Genomic DNA, 17,038 nt, shown 5'->3' with positions numbered 1-17,038 from the left:
TCAATGATCACCACTACACTAATCAGTGTCCCTGATCACCACCACACCAGCATATTGTCCCTAATCACCATCACAACAGTAATATTCTCCCTAATCACCAGAACACCAGTCACATTGTCCCTAATCACTACCACACCTTTTACAGGGTTCCTGATCACTGCCAGTTCAGTCATATTGTCCATATTCACCATCATACCGGTTGCAGTGCTCTTAATCACTGCCACACCAGTCATATTGTCCCTGATCACCACAACATCAGTTGCAGTGTCCTTGATCACTGCCACACCTGTCATATTGTCCCTGATCACTACCACACCAGTCATGTTGTTCCTAATCACCATCACACCAGTCACATTGTCCCTAATCACTACCAGTTACAGGGTCCCTGACCATCACCATATCAGTCATATTGTCCTTGTTCACCACCACACCAGTTACAGTGTCCCTAATCACTGGCACACCAGTACAGTGTTACCACACCAGTGTAAGCCAGCAGTAGTGTTCCTGATTGCTGCCACACAAATCCCCAGTGCAGGGGCGGACTGACAACTCATGGGGCTCCTGGGCAATAGGGGATCATGGGGCCCCTGTGTCCTTTCCCAAACTCACAAAAGCCTATGAAAAAGGTACCAGGGGCATCTCATGGGGCCCCCTACTGACCCCGGGCCCTCAGGCAGTGCCAGAGTTTCCAAATAGTATAGTATATCATAGTTTACAGATTCTATAATTTTTAGACAGACTAAATAATATACAATGTTTTGGGTTATTTTTTACCAAAGAAATGTAGTAGAATACAATTTGACCAAAATTTAAGAAGAATTATTTGCAAAATTGAAAAACGTGGGTGTTTTTTCATCAATAGACAGCTCTATCTGTCTCAAAAAATGATAAAACATTTGTTTGAGTACAGTGTTGCATACCTGAGTAATTGTCATTCAAATTGGGAGCACTGAAAGCTGAAATTTGGTCTGGACAGGAAGGTGGTAAAAGTGTCTGGTACTGAAATGGTAAAAGTGTCTCCTTTAACACCTTTCCTTTCTAAAATATTGCACTGCAGAGGCTAACCTACTGTATTTAATACGCTAATGCGACTCATCTAATTGAACTTTTGCAAGTATAAAAGAAACAAACCAGTGCACCAATAACAAGTGCACTACTGTGCACACTTACAGCTGATAGTACATTTCATAAAGAAAAATTGTCCAAGTAGAGCCTAGACAGACCAAACTGTCATTTCTACCTGAGCTTAAAGTAACCCAGTTCTTAAAAAAAATGTACATACACACAGACACATGTACATACATACACAGACACATGTACACACATAAACACACACACACACATGTACATGCACACACACAGACACATGTACACACATACCTGTACATACAAGCAGACACATGTGCAGATACACACATGTACATACACACAGACACATGTACATGCATACACACACACACATACACATGTACACACACACACCCCCCCTATAAAAAGTTGCAGTACTTCGTTGTTCACTCACACAGCTGGGTACTGCACTCTAGGGGGAGGCAGAGAGCACAGCACACACTCCTTCCTTTGCTTTCACTGCGCTCAGCCCTTGAGCAGTCTGACGGCTCCCAGTACCAATGACAGATCCGGCCTGAGCTCCAAGCCTGCTCAGCAAGATGGCCCTGGGGGATCATATCTACTTCCATCAAACAATATGCCTCCTCCAATACTTTGATCACATAGATTTTCACCACATAAACTAGTTACCAAAAATTTCTTGGCAGGCACTTCCTGTAATGGGGTGACAACTGTCTAACAGTTGTTGTCCTGTCACAAACACAACTGGTGGTGACTACAAGAAGCTGTGTCAACACATATTATACAAGCATGGTCCACCAATGTTACTATAACAAAGCCAGTCCAGAAAAGTGTGGTGCAGATTTTGTTGGAGTAAGTGCATGTAGACAGAAAGTGGCTAAAAAAGACAAGGATATCGATGGAAAGAAGAAATCAGCAGCACTGAGTTGCAAAATGTGTTAAATGAGCCACTAGTACAACTCAATGAACCATTTCATGTACACGCACCTTTTTTTTCGGATGCACTGTGGCACATGACAAGCCCTTCAAATGCCCACTACTGTATACAGAGTTGGAGTGCCATGTCATTACAGTGTTGCTAATAGAACCATGTGTTAACAAATGTAGAAATGATGCAACACATATGTTTGAAAGGGCTCTGTTATCCAATAAGTGTATAGAACGTTTATACTTTGAGGAGTATTGGTGTCATGAAGGCTGGACTTCTTTAATCTGACTGAAACTCTCTACTCTTTACTGGCACAAATTTGTTGTAAGGTGCGGGTCCATTCAGAAAGGGCAGAGTCTCATGCACATGCACAGTGGGAAGTCTGCTGTGAAATACCAGGAAGTCACAGGCGCATCCCTACAAGCAAAATGGTGGCACTGGAGACCTGAAGACCGGTAAAGAAGTGACCTGGGGATGACAGCACTGGATTACTCGACTGGCAAGTGTCTGTATATTAAAAGTCAGCAGTTACAGTATTTGTAGCTGCTGATCTTTAATACTTTTCACAATGGCAGAAACTCCTCTTTAAGTTTATAGGGTTTTAAACATTTGATTATTACTGTTTTTTGATACATATTGTATGGCCCTGATGGGCAAAATTGTGAAAGATCTATATATGTCACCTATGTTTCTAATATGAAAATGGTGAAGGGCTCCAAGGTTGATGACTGATGTGGAGCATTTTAATTATTTATGGGTCCTGGAGCCCAGAGGCTTTAGAGTGCTTTTGGTGTGATATAGCCTCCATTGCTAGATCCACATCTTACCCATCTTATCTGATAACCAGACCTCATTATTCATTTCAGCTGTCCACAGGTCTTTATGTATTTGAACTGACTGATACTCAGGCCATGGGCCTATGTGCAAGATCATAAGTTGAGCCCCCTCCCTGAAACAAAAAAAAAACGCAGTCACGCTGAAGCACAAAAGTGGCCGTGGTGTGCATTGCACTGAATATTGGGAATGGCTTAAAGTGGTATGGTGAAATAGAACCTGAAACAACTTGCATAACATAGAATGAGGCAGTGTGGAATAGGCATATGTATGGCATGGTTGGTATGGAATAGGTTATGTACTGAACATATTTACACAAAGTAGAGTACTACAATGGATGAAACCTATAAATAAATGAATCATTTTCTTTATATAACTGTACTAATTCTTAAAAAAGTATTAGTGATAATGATAAATAAACGAAAAATGTAATTCATTGATACTAAAATATGTTAAATGCAAATATTCAAAAGTGCAAGGTAAACAAGTGACCGTTTTGCTTAATGTGCACTTGTGCAGTTCTGCCATAGTGCAAACAATTCATCTGTAATAAGCCAACAACAATACAATAAAAATCCCAGAAGAATTTAGCTTTGTGCTAAAATAATGATTAAACTGCAATGTGCAGTTCATCATGCGCACCCTCCCCTGTATCCCTCTTACTTCTTCACCCCCTGTACCCCTTGTATTACTCTCTTTCACCAATGCTCACCTCTGTACCTTTCTATCACCAATGCTCACACTACTGCCACCCATCTGCTCTGTTCACCTCTTGTGGCATTATGGCAGGACTCTGGTTACTGCCAGCAGGAGTACATACAGCTGTGGGCGGTGCTTGAGCCAAAAAATGCATCCAGCGTTTAAACCTACCCAAAGCCCTTAACAGAAGGCAGAGCCAAAATATAGCTGGCAGGCTTGGTAGCTGGTGGCTGGTTGGGAGGTGCTAGCAACCCCTGCTTCAGAGAAAGGTGCATTGTAGGGATACCCAGAATGGATCTCCTTTGAGCTACAGCTGTAAGCAGGGATGCTGTTAGAAACCACAGGGCCCCATACGGCCAACCTGACAGGGCCCCCCCAAAACACCCCACAGTTTACTATGCTTCAGTTATGAATGAACACAGTTAGTGATCGGTACTGATTGCTCATTGTGTTAATTCATGAAAGGAAGGGGCTGGTAAATGTGACATATTTACTGGAACCTTCCCCCACTCTGCATCCTGAAGGATCATATTGTCCTATTGCCTGCAGCTGCCAGTGGAAGGAAAGGTATCCGGCAGCACTGCGGGGCCGGGGGCACAGGGGGGCCAAGGCAGCTGGGGTAAACATATGGTGCACAAGGAGGGTGATGTGAGGCAATTACTGGAACTGATCCCCTGTATGTCTCTCTGCAGCAGCTGAAAGCTGACGGGAGGGAGAAGAGAAAAAGCCAGCTTTCAGCTGCTGCAGAGTGAGCCATACAGGGGATCGGTTCCAGTAATCGCCCCTCTGCTGTTCCGATCACCCTTCCTGCCTACATCTGATTCACCCAGCTGCCTGGGCCCACCTGCTGGCCTGGGCCCCCTACAGGAGGACTGATGGTACCCCCTTATCCACAGCCCTGGCTGTAAGTGCCAGGCATGGCTGTACCCAAATTATAGCATCACCACTGTGAACAATGTGTGCAATGAGCGAGTACACAGTGTGCACAGTTCCTTTGGGGCTTGTTTGCACTACACACTCTGTATCCTTAAAATAATGCAACACTGTGCTCATGGCTTTCTCTTGCTCTCTGTAATATGCGAGCGTGCTGCTAGGTGAAAAGGCTAAGTGCTGACATAACTCTAAAAAGGTACAAATAGGTACCCACCCTGCTGCATTGAAAACTGTGTTTGTTTGCTGCATTGAGGAATACAAGTACAGTACTTGAACTGTTCCTGGCTGTCTCTGTCTCATGCATAATTTTACTGCTGCCAATAACAGTTGGACATGTCCCCTCCTTACAATAAAGCATAGAACAATTAAACAATTGGAGATAAAAATGAAATGATTTAATTTAGTTTTTAGACTCGTCTAAATAGCGACTTTTCGCAGATATAGACATCATTTACACAGGATCTGAGGACTGTATAACCTGAATGAGACATTTGTTTATGCAGCTGGAGCCGCACTGGAGCCATGTGCAAGCAGCCTATATTACTGCAGCACATCCTAATTTGAACGGCATGCAGGGGTGGGTGAGCAGCTCTGAATGCACACTTTCTGTGTTAAGTGCTGCACATCTGCAGCTGTATGCCTGTCAAATTAGTACAGCCAGCTGTATCCGTACGGCCTCTTTGAATCTATTCAATAATATAGGTCTTCACACAGCTCCAGAGAGTTGTAACCACATAAACACATGGCTACCCATTTCTTTTGCAGGGGTTTCCTCAAATGTATTGCATTTGCATGTTGCTTTGCTTTCTCCTTTTAGTCCAGTGCATCCCAAGCCAGCTTAAGACCTCGTTCACACGGGGCATACTAAAGTGTACACCCATGGAGGGCCATGTTTGCCTGCATGGAAATGCAGCAGTGTTCCATGCATCCCCGTGTAAGCAGTCCCATTCATGGGAATTGGGACACAGATGCTGCACGGACACAGATGCTGCTCCTAATCTGACATCAGTGTGGGTGCAGGTGCATGCTGATTCGTGTCTCCAAAAACACATAGTGTGCATTCAGGGCTCTGCACCCAATGTCAGACTGGGAACAGCGTCTGTATTTGTGCAGCCACTGCATCCCAATTGACATCAATAGGGCTGCCTGTACGGGGATGCACGGAACCCTTATGCATACCCATGCAAGTAGACACTGCCATTCACAGGGTATGCCCATCTGGTGACTGTGATGGTAATTCCATGATATGCAGCCTATAGTCTTGTCCTTATGTTCTAAGGCACGGGTGTCAAACTGGTGGCCCTCCAGCTGTTGCCAAACCACAAATCCCACAAGGCATTGCAAGATTGACAGCTACAAGCATGATTCCCAAAGGCAGAGGCATGATGGGACTTGTAGTTTTGCAACAGCTGGAGGGCCGCCAGTTTGACACCCCTTTTCTAAGGAAATTCTGACATAGCCTAAAGGTATGTTTTGAGCCATTATCTTGCTATAGGATGAACTCCTTGACAGGCATTCTCCAATCCCACTGCTGTCACCGGAATGAGATGATTGTGGTCTCAGCCTCATTGCCACACCAAACAGGAAGGTAACAAAGTTTAAAATATATTAGCTTGCTTCAAAGAGAAAAGATTCTTTCATTTTTGATTAAAGAATTTAGAGAATTAGGTTGACAATTTGAAAACATTATTTTAAATTAAAAAAAAACAGTGAAAGACATTATAGCTATTTCAAAATATACAATAACAGTAAAATAAATAGTAAAAATACTTAAAAAGTAAAGTTCTCCTAACCTTGGGTTACAGTAGAGCCAGTCTAATCTGATGTATTAAGGTCATCAACTCTCATGAATGACCCTTGACAGTTCTTTATAATTTCATTGGTATAAAAGAGCTACAGCATCCAATTGTAACCAAATCCTCCAGAAGGTGTCTCTCTGCCAACCTCCACCCAATCAGGAGCGATGAACTGTTTTATTATATTTCAGTAAACGTACCCTCAATGCTAGTTTTTTTTAACTATATCTATATTTCCATATAACTATGTTTGACACTCTGACATCTGACAGAATATTGAATGGAATTAAATTAGGATTTCATACACATCAAACATGATATTGATCTTATTTTCCCCAGAAAACGTAATGTGTCTCATCTGTCTTATGGACATTATAACATAGGCATGTTTGGTCCCTACTTGACAGTTTTTTATATTTCATACATTTGGGTTGATACTTGTTATAAATGTATTTTTATCATATCAAGCTTTATGGAATATGAATAGATTTTGATTCTGTTAATCTAATAAACACCAGACCAAGATGTGTATTTGCTTAAAATCAATTCTCAACAGTCCTAATGGCTATTTTCTGATAACTGTTTGCAGTCTTTGGCTTGATGGAGGTGTACAACACCTACTTATGACCACGATACATTAGAGACTGTTGAGGGCTCTGCTAAGAGGTTTCATAACATGGCAGTGTTATGACGGGGCTTAATTAGAAGTCTTTTGATGCTTTGCTCACCCTGGCTATGTACTGTTTATTCAACATGACATGCTAAAGTTGGTTGTTCTAGGTGGGGTAGAGTTATCTGAAATGTTTCAGCTCTTTGTTGGGCCTACAGACACAAGACTTAAATCTGATTGTTTTGTCATTGACTTCCAAATTTGGGAGAAATGAGGGTGGCACTGTGTTTTGTAAGAATCATTATTAAGTTAGGGGCTCATCAGACCTCATTATTGACACACCCCTGACCAAATAGGCATAGATTAGAGGGTGTTGCATTTTGCTGTAGTAGGTAATTTGGTTCAAGGTGCTAGTCACTTTGTGCATGTTGCCAACTCTGAATCCAGCAAAAGATTTCAAGTCTGCTTCCTTCTCCATGTTTGAGAGCTGTGTTCACACACTGAGGAACAAACCTTTTGCTTAATTCACTAAACCCTACATGATAAACATGGAATACCACGTGATAAGTTTGAATAAAAGATTTTAATTTTTGATTTGTCATTCCATAAGACTTCCAGTCTTCAGTAGTCCACCACTGGTAATTTCTGGCCCAGACAAGCCTCTTTTCTTATCTTATCATATAATTTTAACAGCGACTATCTAATAGCCACTCACCCTGCAGCTAAGAGTCTTCTCTTCACAGCTGAAAATGACACTTGATTATTTCAACAACTGTTAATCTGTTCTTGAAGCTGTTGTCCTGTGAGGCACCTATCATGCAAGTTGCTGATTGTTAGAAATTTCTCTAGTGATTATGTGGTGCCTTTGGATCTGACAGACCTGTTCCTTCCAGTTTCCAAATGCTTTTTTATGATTTAATGAGTTAAAAAAAAACTATGGTTTACTGCTGTATCTGTAACTACTGTATATATAGTTTTTATATGTGGTTTGCACCTGGCTAGAAAAACCAAAGGTTACAAATAGAAAGAAGTTAGTTGTTATAGGTCTGGCAAAGACCCACGTAACTTAGTAGGGATTATATGTGGGAAATATCCCCTTGACACTATATCAGCTAAACTATAAACTCCTAAAATATGCAAAGAATTAGACAGTTGGGGTTCCATTCCTCATTATTTGGCAAAGCACATTTGTTAAAAATGGTTATCTTTGCAAGGCTACTGTACCCGTGTGAAACACTTCCTTTGCAACTGAAGCAAAAAGACACAAAAGTACTATAAGCTCCTATCGGCAAGATTCTTTGGAAGGCAAAAATGCCCTGCATCTTGTTTTATAAACTGAGGGCACCTAAAAGTGGAGGAAGACTTCAGTATCCCTATCATCAGAACATGCAACCTAGCCTGCCTCTTAAGACATGCATTTGATTGGCTAGATAAGGTATCACACTATTTTAATGTGACTCTTGTTGAAGGAGTAGCAGAACCATGGTCACTGAAAGCCTCCCTCTATACTAGGATATCCAAACTCCTTCTCTTTGTTTAGAGACACAATTGTTGCCTGGAGAGACATAAGATAGACATTTAATTTGCATCCCTATATCTCTGCAGTTGTTCCCATTAAAGAAAATCCCCATATTCCAATAGGGTCATCAACATGTGACTTACTCTGTATGTAGAGATATGAGCATTCCCACAATACGACAACTATATGACTTGACCACTCATAACCCTGTCTCCTTTACGAGTTATGTACATGATTTAATATAGCCTCAACCCAATTTACATATTATACTGAACTGACATTATTGAAAGAGTGAAATAAGCTATCCCTCTTACTTACATAAGACCCACACCCACATCCTCGATACTTTTAGTAGCAAATGCAAATACTCTATTACATTCCTGTACTCACATGTTAACACAAAATTCCTAATCGCTTTAGAAAAAAATAATCTACCTAAATGGCAATGCAACTTTCAAGCAGATGATTTATGAAACAGCACTGTGAATGAGACCTACAAGGGAATTCAGTGTAGCTGAGTAGATAGAGCATTTTACACATTTGAATTTTTAAATAAAATTGTGGCATCTGATTTGTACCTTAAATGTTGCTCCAAAAGTAAATTGGAGGGTGCCAATTGAACACATGCCCTATTGCGTTGCCTTCATGTCTTGCAATACTGGAAAACGATAATTAAGTTTCCTCATGCGATTCTATATATGACATCACCTAAGGACCCATTGATATATTTGTTTGGTTACTGGTCATCTTCTCTGCACAATGGGTAACTTACAATTAATCCACATAGAGCTCCTTAACCCCCTCTACCATAGGCCTCATTTTGGACATCTAGACTTTAATGTGTAGAGGTCATCTTGAAACATGCATGGAGGAGGACAAGCATGTTGAAAAAAAATTGTTAAAATGGAAACCTTTTATATTACATGTGTATACTGGGTGGCACGCTGGAACATGTATGACTGCCTAAATCATCTGAACAATTAGATGAACAATAACTTGTACACATACTTTGAACTTCCTGTACAATCTGTGAATGGGAGAGAGTTTGATCAGTCACGGGATTCTCTTCCCCTTTACACAGATCCTGAATGTGGACTCTGCAATCAGGGTTTGACAGCTGTGAACCCAGAGCCCATGAAACAAGCAAGATAGCTGCATAGGGTTTTTGATCTTTTGGCAGCTGCTGCACAATCTTTTATTCTATATTTGTTATGCTGGATTTATCAACAAGTGTTCTCATATTGTCAGTCAAGAAGAGAAAGCCAGTACACTTTGTAAATATTATATCTTGGTGTCACCATCTCTAAACCTACTGCATTAGACAGTGGCCAACAGGTGTCTTATGGAAGGTTGGAGATGGGGATCTAACAATTCACAATAGCATTGTGCCCTATTTTGGTAGTAAAGAGAATGATAGAAGCAGTATGATGTGAGTCTAAATTATGTTCTATATTTTCAGCAAAAACATTTATGGAAAGCCCCAAGCATTTTAGATAATAGCTACAATACCTATACAAAATGATTCCTATAATAATATAATGTATTTTGATTGAATAATTCTATCATTTTAGATATAATAAACATACATCCTTTAGATAGTATTATTATTGAAGGCATAGATCTAGCATGACCCATTTTCATTAATCACAATAATTAAAAAGCACAGGACTGCACATTTTTATATAAGTTTGTATGCAACCCACTTTGAAAGAATCAATTTTTTTTCCCAGTGAGCCTTAGGCACACGTTAAATAATCCCAGAAGTAAACTCTTTAAGTATGTGAGAGTGCAAATTTATGATCATCATATATCATAATCTTATCCTTTTAATTATTACTTGTTATTAATTATGTAAAGTGAGTTATTAAATATTAACACCAGCATTATAGACAAAGGCAGAGATTTGTGCTCTTTTTTTTCATTTGCGCACTAAAATCACTTCAAAGTTCTTTTACACTAGGGAATTAACCCATTTGTCACCAGAAGGCTTTGATGGTATCCTTAAAATATAGGAGTAATAATTAAATTCATCATTAGTATTAGCATTTTGCGTGCACCTATTAAAATATATATTCAGGTCATTTATTTTGTGTTTTAATTTAAGAATTTGGTATTTGTAGGTTTTAGTAATTGAAGATGCTCACAATGGCTTCTTACAGAAACTCCTGAAGTGTAACTGGAGCAGCATGATGTAGCATAACTATTTCAACCCTTCTATTTCCATTCCTTGCCAATAAAGATGGTCATCCTTATGTTAACATCTTCTAAAGCGTACATATTTCGTAATTGTGATTTGTTATTGTATACTGTGAGTGTAAATCATTTTCTTTTTCAAGCACCAAGGTATTGGTGCTTAGCAATGCATTAAAAAAATAGTGCATACAGTAGTTCACTGATCCCCTGTGGCGGACATTCCCTGATCTTGATCCTTTTCTTTATGCTCTTCTCTTTATAACCCTCCTTCTGTTTCTTCCTTGCCCCCCCTTTTTCTTTTTTTGGGGAGGGGGGGTCTCTCCCCATCTTACTGCCACTAACTGGGTTTCCTTTTTTGTGTATAGACCATTTATTCTTTTTATTATCCCTTTCGACTTTTTTCCCAAAGCTGGGTGTGCTCTCCTTCTTCTATAGCAAATGAATGGGCTCATTAGAAGACCTTCTCGCTCTGTTTTTTTTATACACGATTACATAAAGCTGTAACGCTTAGGGGTTAGGTTGCGCAACCCTTGATATGTTTTGCCTTAAGAGCTAACAGTGATCTACACTATTTTCTGTTGCATAATAGTCTTGATCCTTGTGATTTCTCAACCATGTTGTACAACTTAGCTATTTCAAAAGCTCTGAGTGGGTAATTTTTTTTTTATCCTGTTCTCTTCCTTGTTCGGTTCTCTGATCTTATCATTTGTATGTTCCAATATTTTTGCAATAAAGCTCTTTGGTACCAAAAAATAAATAGTACATAATTGTGATCAAATCATATGACACTTTAAAACAGTACTAAACCCTCCTACCTTTACAGTCAAGGAAGCTGCCATCCGAGCTTCTGTTTGATATGCAATTGCAATGTTGCTGCATTTATGATCAGTTATGACACCATACATTTTGATGGCTGGACAGTTTGGCTAAGAACACAAACACCTATGACAGTTATTATTCACAGCATGCCTTGAATGTATTGTTCATTGGTTAATGTGATTAGCTAGGGAGGAATAAAACAAAGTAAACCAAGGGTAAAATAAACCTGGTTTTGGTGATTATGGTGAAGTTTATGAAAAGGCAAAAATACATTTTTAGTTTTGGATAGAGAAGGAAATAGTTTTATTGCTGTCTGAGTCTCCACTGGAAAGATTTATGCCTCTTTTTGTCCTGTGAATGTTGTCATTGAGACAGAAAGTGGCGGGAAATCCAAAATTTTGAGCTGTCATTGAAGTAAGAAGTGGGAAAATACCCTTTAATAGGGGCACATGTTCCTGTGAAAACTGTCTTAGATGAAAATTCCATCACATTGGAGAGATTTCCTCTTACATCCAATCATGTTTCCAGGACAGAAAGTAAAGGGTAATCTCCCCAGTTGGACACAGACAACAAAAAAACTATAGGTAATATAGGTTTAATACCCCCCTACTCTATCTAAACATAAAATGTTTTGGTTTTGCATACACTTTAGGTTTACTGAGGAAGACAACAGACTCCTTACACAGGCTTACCTTAATGCTCATCAAAAGTATGTTGCTTAGGATAATGGTAAAGTAATCGTGGACTAAAAAATCTCTTAACAGATCTGAGGATGGCAACATTAAGTAATAGTTCTTACCTAAGGTTTTTACACTTTTCACATGATATCCAAACTTTCTTTTCAAGTTTAAAATGTGTGTGTACTTGCCACTATGTGTCACTGAGCTTTCATGTTTATGTTCTTAAGCTTTAGTGCCTTTGACCCTCTACTTCCTGCACATTTGGGATTTGTTTCTGATTTCTATCTCTTAATAATATGAAGGTATTCACAGTATTTGATTTTCCTTTTAGGAGCTTTCCTGATACCATATACCATTATGGCTCTTTTTGGAGGTGTCCCACTTTTCTACATGGAGTTGGCTTTAGGACAGTTTCATAGAATTGGCGCTATCCCCATATGGAAACGCATATGCCCTATTTTTAAAGGTAACTTTCACTTTTTTAAATATTTTGGTGTTTCATAAAAAAGGCAGAATCATGTATTCAAATATGCATAAAATTTGCTACAGTCATCAGCTTGCTTGCTGGACCCACAGTAAACTGGAATGTGTCAGGGATGCCTTGCCCTGATTTGCTAAAAGTGAATTTGATGGGCATGCATATGTTGTGTATAGTCTTACCTGAGGTAAGACTATGTACATAAAAGTCAAGCATGCATCCTGATGGTTGCCTTCAAGAGTGTCTTCATTAGCTTGTGTGTGAGAATGATGGTACAACTATCAGTCTGTTCCCACATGCTTTGGGCTCCAATCGCTCTCCAAATTTGACCATCTCAACATCTCCAAAATACACCCCTTCTTAACCAAAGTCACCACAAAGTTTCCAATTCCCTCCCTGGTTATTTATCACCTTGACTATTGCAACTTCCTCCTCATTGGCTTTTACATAGCCTATTCCCCTTCAGTCCATCATGAATGCTGATGTTAGACTTATCCACTTTACCAACTGCTCAGTGTCTGCTACTCTTCTCTGCCAATCCATCCATTGGCTTCCACGCATCCATCAAATAAAATTTGAAATAATAATAAACTACAAGCCATCCACAACCCTGCTCTCAGCCCTAGCTACATTACTAACCTAGTCTTAAAATACCAACCAAACCATTCTATTTGCTCCTCCCAAGATCTCCTGTTCTTTAACTCCTTGATCTCTTCCTCCCAATGCTTGCCTCCAGGACCTGTCAATAGCCTCTCCCTTCCTCTGGAATGCCTTACCCCAATCTACCGATTCTCCTACTGTATCCACCTTTAAGTGATTCCTGAAAACCCAACTTTTTGGAGAACCATTTCCTGCCTCTACCTAACAACTGAACTTCTATTTTCTCCATTAGCTCATCCCCCACAATTATTACTTTATGTATCACTTGCCCCTCCCTGTTAGATTGTAAGGTCTAACGAGCAGGGCCCTCTGATTCCTCCTCTATTGAATTGTATTGTAATTGTACTGTCTGCCTTCATTTTACTAAACACTGATCGAATACTACTACTACTACTAATAATATTAATATTAATTGAATGCGCTTGTGTGTGCTGGCTATTAAAAATGTCTTAAAATCATTGGTAGCTAAACTGGACCCTTAAAGATCATGTTTTTATAACAAATATGAAAAAAGGAATTGCTGAAATGTTCTAAATGGATAACAATTTTTTTTACTTTAATTTATGCTGTTTAAGAGATGTATTTTTTTTACGATACTGAATGGTCAAGTTAGTTTTACCAAGAGACCATTTAAATTAGTTTACATGAATGAAATAAAGACATCTGGATATCTTATTGTTTGGTATTTCTTTTGTCTAGGCATTGGATTTGCTATATGCATCATTGGATTGTATGTGTCTTTCTACTACAACACCATAATTGCCTGGGCTTTATACTATTTCTACTCCTCTTTTTCCACAACCCTGCCATGGACTAGTTGTGACAATCCTTGGAATACAGAAAACTGCACTAACTATTTTGGAAAGAGTAACATCTCTTGGAATAATTTTTCCAGATCCCCTGCTGAAGAGTTTTATACGTAAGTGCATGTAAGTGGATTCAACTTAGGTGGTCTAGAGCATATAACACTACAGTGTTCAATCATTGGGGTCTTTTACTAAGGGAAAAATGTTTTACTTACCTAGCAAAAGTGCATTTCCTTATTACAAACCGATGCCTTATGGGCAAAGACCAATATTCTCTCCTATTGCTGTTCTGAAAAGTAACCCTTAAATCATTCTCCCATTTCCGAAGGAACCCAGGGTCATCTTGAGAGTGAGTAGTCAAAAGCTCTTTGTAAGAAATTGACAATGAGTGGAGGGAGTGTAAAAAATGGGACAGTTGTAGCTGTTGCCAGTGGTCAAGCATCTGGACCTCCCGAGCCACAGATAAGTTAGGAAATCGCCCCACTCCGTAGCTGTTAAGAAGTCCCTTCCAGTGGTGAGGCTGTTGGCAGCACAAGCCTGAAACATTCCATTAGTCCGTCCAGGGAGAAACGTTGGGTGAGTCAATACAGGGATCAGTGGAGAGGGATATTCGCTGCTTCCCACTATGGTACAATATCTAGATAGTTCCCTCAATGTGGGTCCTATAAGCAGCTGCATTTCTTTAAGGGCTCGTTCACACCATACGTGCAGGAAAACTGATGGAAACTGACATGCACATTTCACTTGCAGAGACATCAGTTTACATCAGTTTTCATGCAAGCCTCAATGAGTTTTATGCACGTAACACTAGTGTTGTAGTGTGAACAGGGTACATACAGAACAGTTAATTTTGGTGTGCCCTTGCAGAAAGTGTGCATAAAAACTGACGTCTCTGCACCATGGTGTGAACAAGCCCTTAAACATCCAATTATATGTAAGGTAAGTAAAAATTCTGATTTCCAGACACATGGCTGGATGTTTGAAGTGAAAACAGATTCACTTGGTGGACTGCTATTGTATAGCAGGACTGAATACAAATTGACATTTGCAAGAGTAAGTCTCCCAAACATATTGATTGGTTTGCATAAAAGTTATAATGTCTACAACCTATAGTATATGTATTGTATTTTTTTCCATATTAATGGCAGTGATCAGCAACTTATAATGGGACTGCAATAGTACAGCAGGCAATCTGACACGGACGCTGGGGGGAACTGACTAACTGTCACTGATCAGTGATAATACTATACACTGTCACTTTACTAATGATGCTAGCTGGGAAGGGGTTAACATTTAGGGCATCCCTAGGAAACAGAGAGATCGTTCCCTCTGTACAGAGCCCTGTGTTGATTGTCAGAACAGGGCTCTGGGCTGTGATTGGACACAGTTGATCAGCAGGTCCCAGCCATGAATCATTGGCCGGGACCTGAATCATTGGCTGTGACATGCTGACAAACTCTTGCTGTGTACAGTCACAGTGGTGTAGATGAGGAGTGGGGGCACGCATGCATGTGCCCTAAACCAGGAAGCAGGCAATGACGTACCTGTATGTTGTGGGTGGGTGATCCAAAAGTGGTTAAAATATTCAGATTTATTTTCCAACGTAATTATTACAGTATGGTTGTCAGTTAACCCTAGTTCCCAGGGACAGTCTCAGTTTTGAGGCGGTCTATCTCTGGGAAAGAAACTCCTCCAGTGGCAATGTATAGCAAGGAGTTTGCACTTCCATTATGTCTTTTTATTCAGATTAAAACAGTTTAGTGTCACTTGAAAAATGTGCTCTCTAACTGGCCAGTCCGGAGGTATACCCTACAAGTGTCAGGAGCAGGAGTTCATAGTGTTTACCATACAGCAGCTGTCTCCCCAAATAAAAAGTATCATGGATAGTATTCAACAGTGCTTTTGCAAGCTAACATGGTATGATAAGTTTATATTTTTACAGTGAAACTGACACCAATTTGAGACTTATTTTATCCCCGCGCTACAAGCCATAAACCGTGAAATCCACCCAAGCCTCCAAGCATTCACTGGCTGGCTGGCTACGTGTGCTGCAGCTTTCCTCTTAGCACTCTTAAGGCATCTCTCCTAAACCTGTTATCTAAAATCTGTTTATTTTGTCTTATTATCCTAAATGTCTGCCTCCTGTTCCAAAATATGTTTTATTTGGGGATATGTTTAAAATGGGAGCATGGTTTTTTGGATGTAGCTTCACAGGGTGTGTGGTTTACAAGTGGGGATGGTCAATGCGGTTTCTCTTGATTTCCTTTTGAAAGTGTGTTAACCTTACATTAGACTAAGAATTGCATTTACATGCAGTCAAACATATTTGAAAAACAAAAGTGGTCAAGAGAATACATTGCCTGACCTTAGAGAATGCAATGGTAGACAGTCTGCCATATTAAACTGCTGGTCTCACCTTTATGTGTCTTCTTTGTTCCAGGAGGCATGTGTTGGGTATACATGAGGCCGATGGTTTGGACCACGTTGGTGGCTTGCGGTGGCAGCTTCTTATCTGTTTGTTCCTCATCTTTACTATAGTTTACTTTAGTTTGTGGAAAGGAGTGAAAACATCAGGAAAGGTAAAGAAATGAAATGCTTCTATTTACTTACCAAGGTAGGGGTTTGACTAGGGAGAGGTTTCAGGGGCATATGGCAAGATTGCAAAGAAGACATGGGAGTCATTATATTCTGACGGCGGGGGGACTTCCCCACCGTCAGAATACACTGATCAGTGTTGCTGGCTATATAAAGAAAAACCCAACAGGGTGGTTGTACAAAAGTGGACAAGAAGATCAACTTCTGTACAACCAACCTTCCCATACATGGACTGAATTTCATCCGATTCCTGCTGAACCAGCTGAGATTCAATCCATGTATGGCCAGCTTATGTACATGAGTTTTGGAGGTCTGTACACCAGATTGGCAAATAATGTAATTCTTAAATTTATATCTTTCAGAATTGTCATTTCCTTGAAAGATTTGCAGGGCCATGGA

The 17,038-nt window shown here is 39.9% G+C and overlaps 1 protein-coding gene across 1 annotated transcript in view; it reads left to right on the top strand.

Annotated features, from left to right (window-relative positions):
• The window catches only part of LOC149457074 (sodium-dependent serotonin transporter-like), a 68,291-nt gene that overhangs the window by 15,622 nt on the left and 35,631 nt on the right, over positions 1 to 17,038 (top strand). Inside the window, exons 2-4 of the mRNA XM_089684110.1 lie at positions 12,432 to 12,566; positions 13,938 to 14,157; positions 16,485 to 16,623. Coding sequence (XP_089540236.1) covers positions 12,432 to 12,566; positions 13,938 to 14,157; positions 16,485 to 16,623 — 494 coding nt within the window. The remainder of the gene's footprint in view (positions 1 to 12,431; positions 12,567 to 13,937; positions 14,158 to 16,484; positions 16,624 to 17,038) is intronic.

The sequence above is a fragment of the Staurois parvus genome, unplaced genomic scaffold (genome assembly GCF_062004578.1).
Source record: "Staurois parvus isolate SC_StPar_1 unplaced genomic scaffold, SC_StPar_1.0 ptg000336l, whole genome shotgun sequence".
NCBI lineage: Eukaryota > Metazoa > Chordata > Amphibia > Anura > Ranidae > Staurois > Staurois parvus.
Note: the sequence above shows the minus strand (reverse complement) of the source record. Positions and strands in the feature narration are given on the sequence as shown.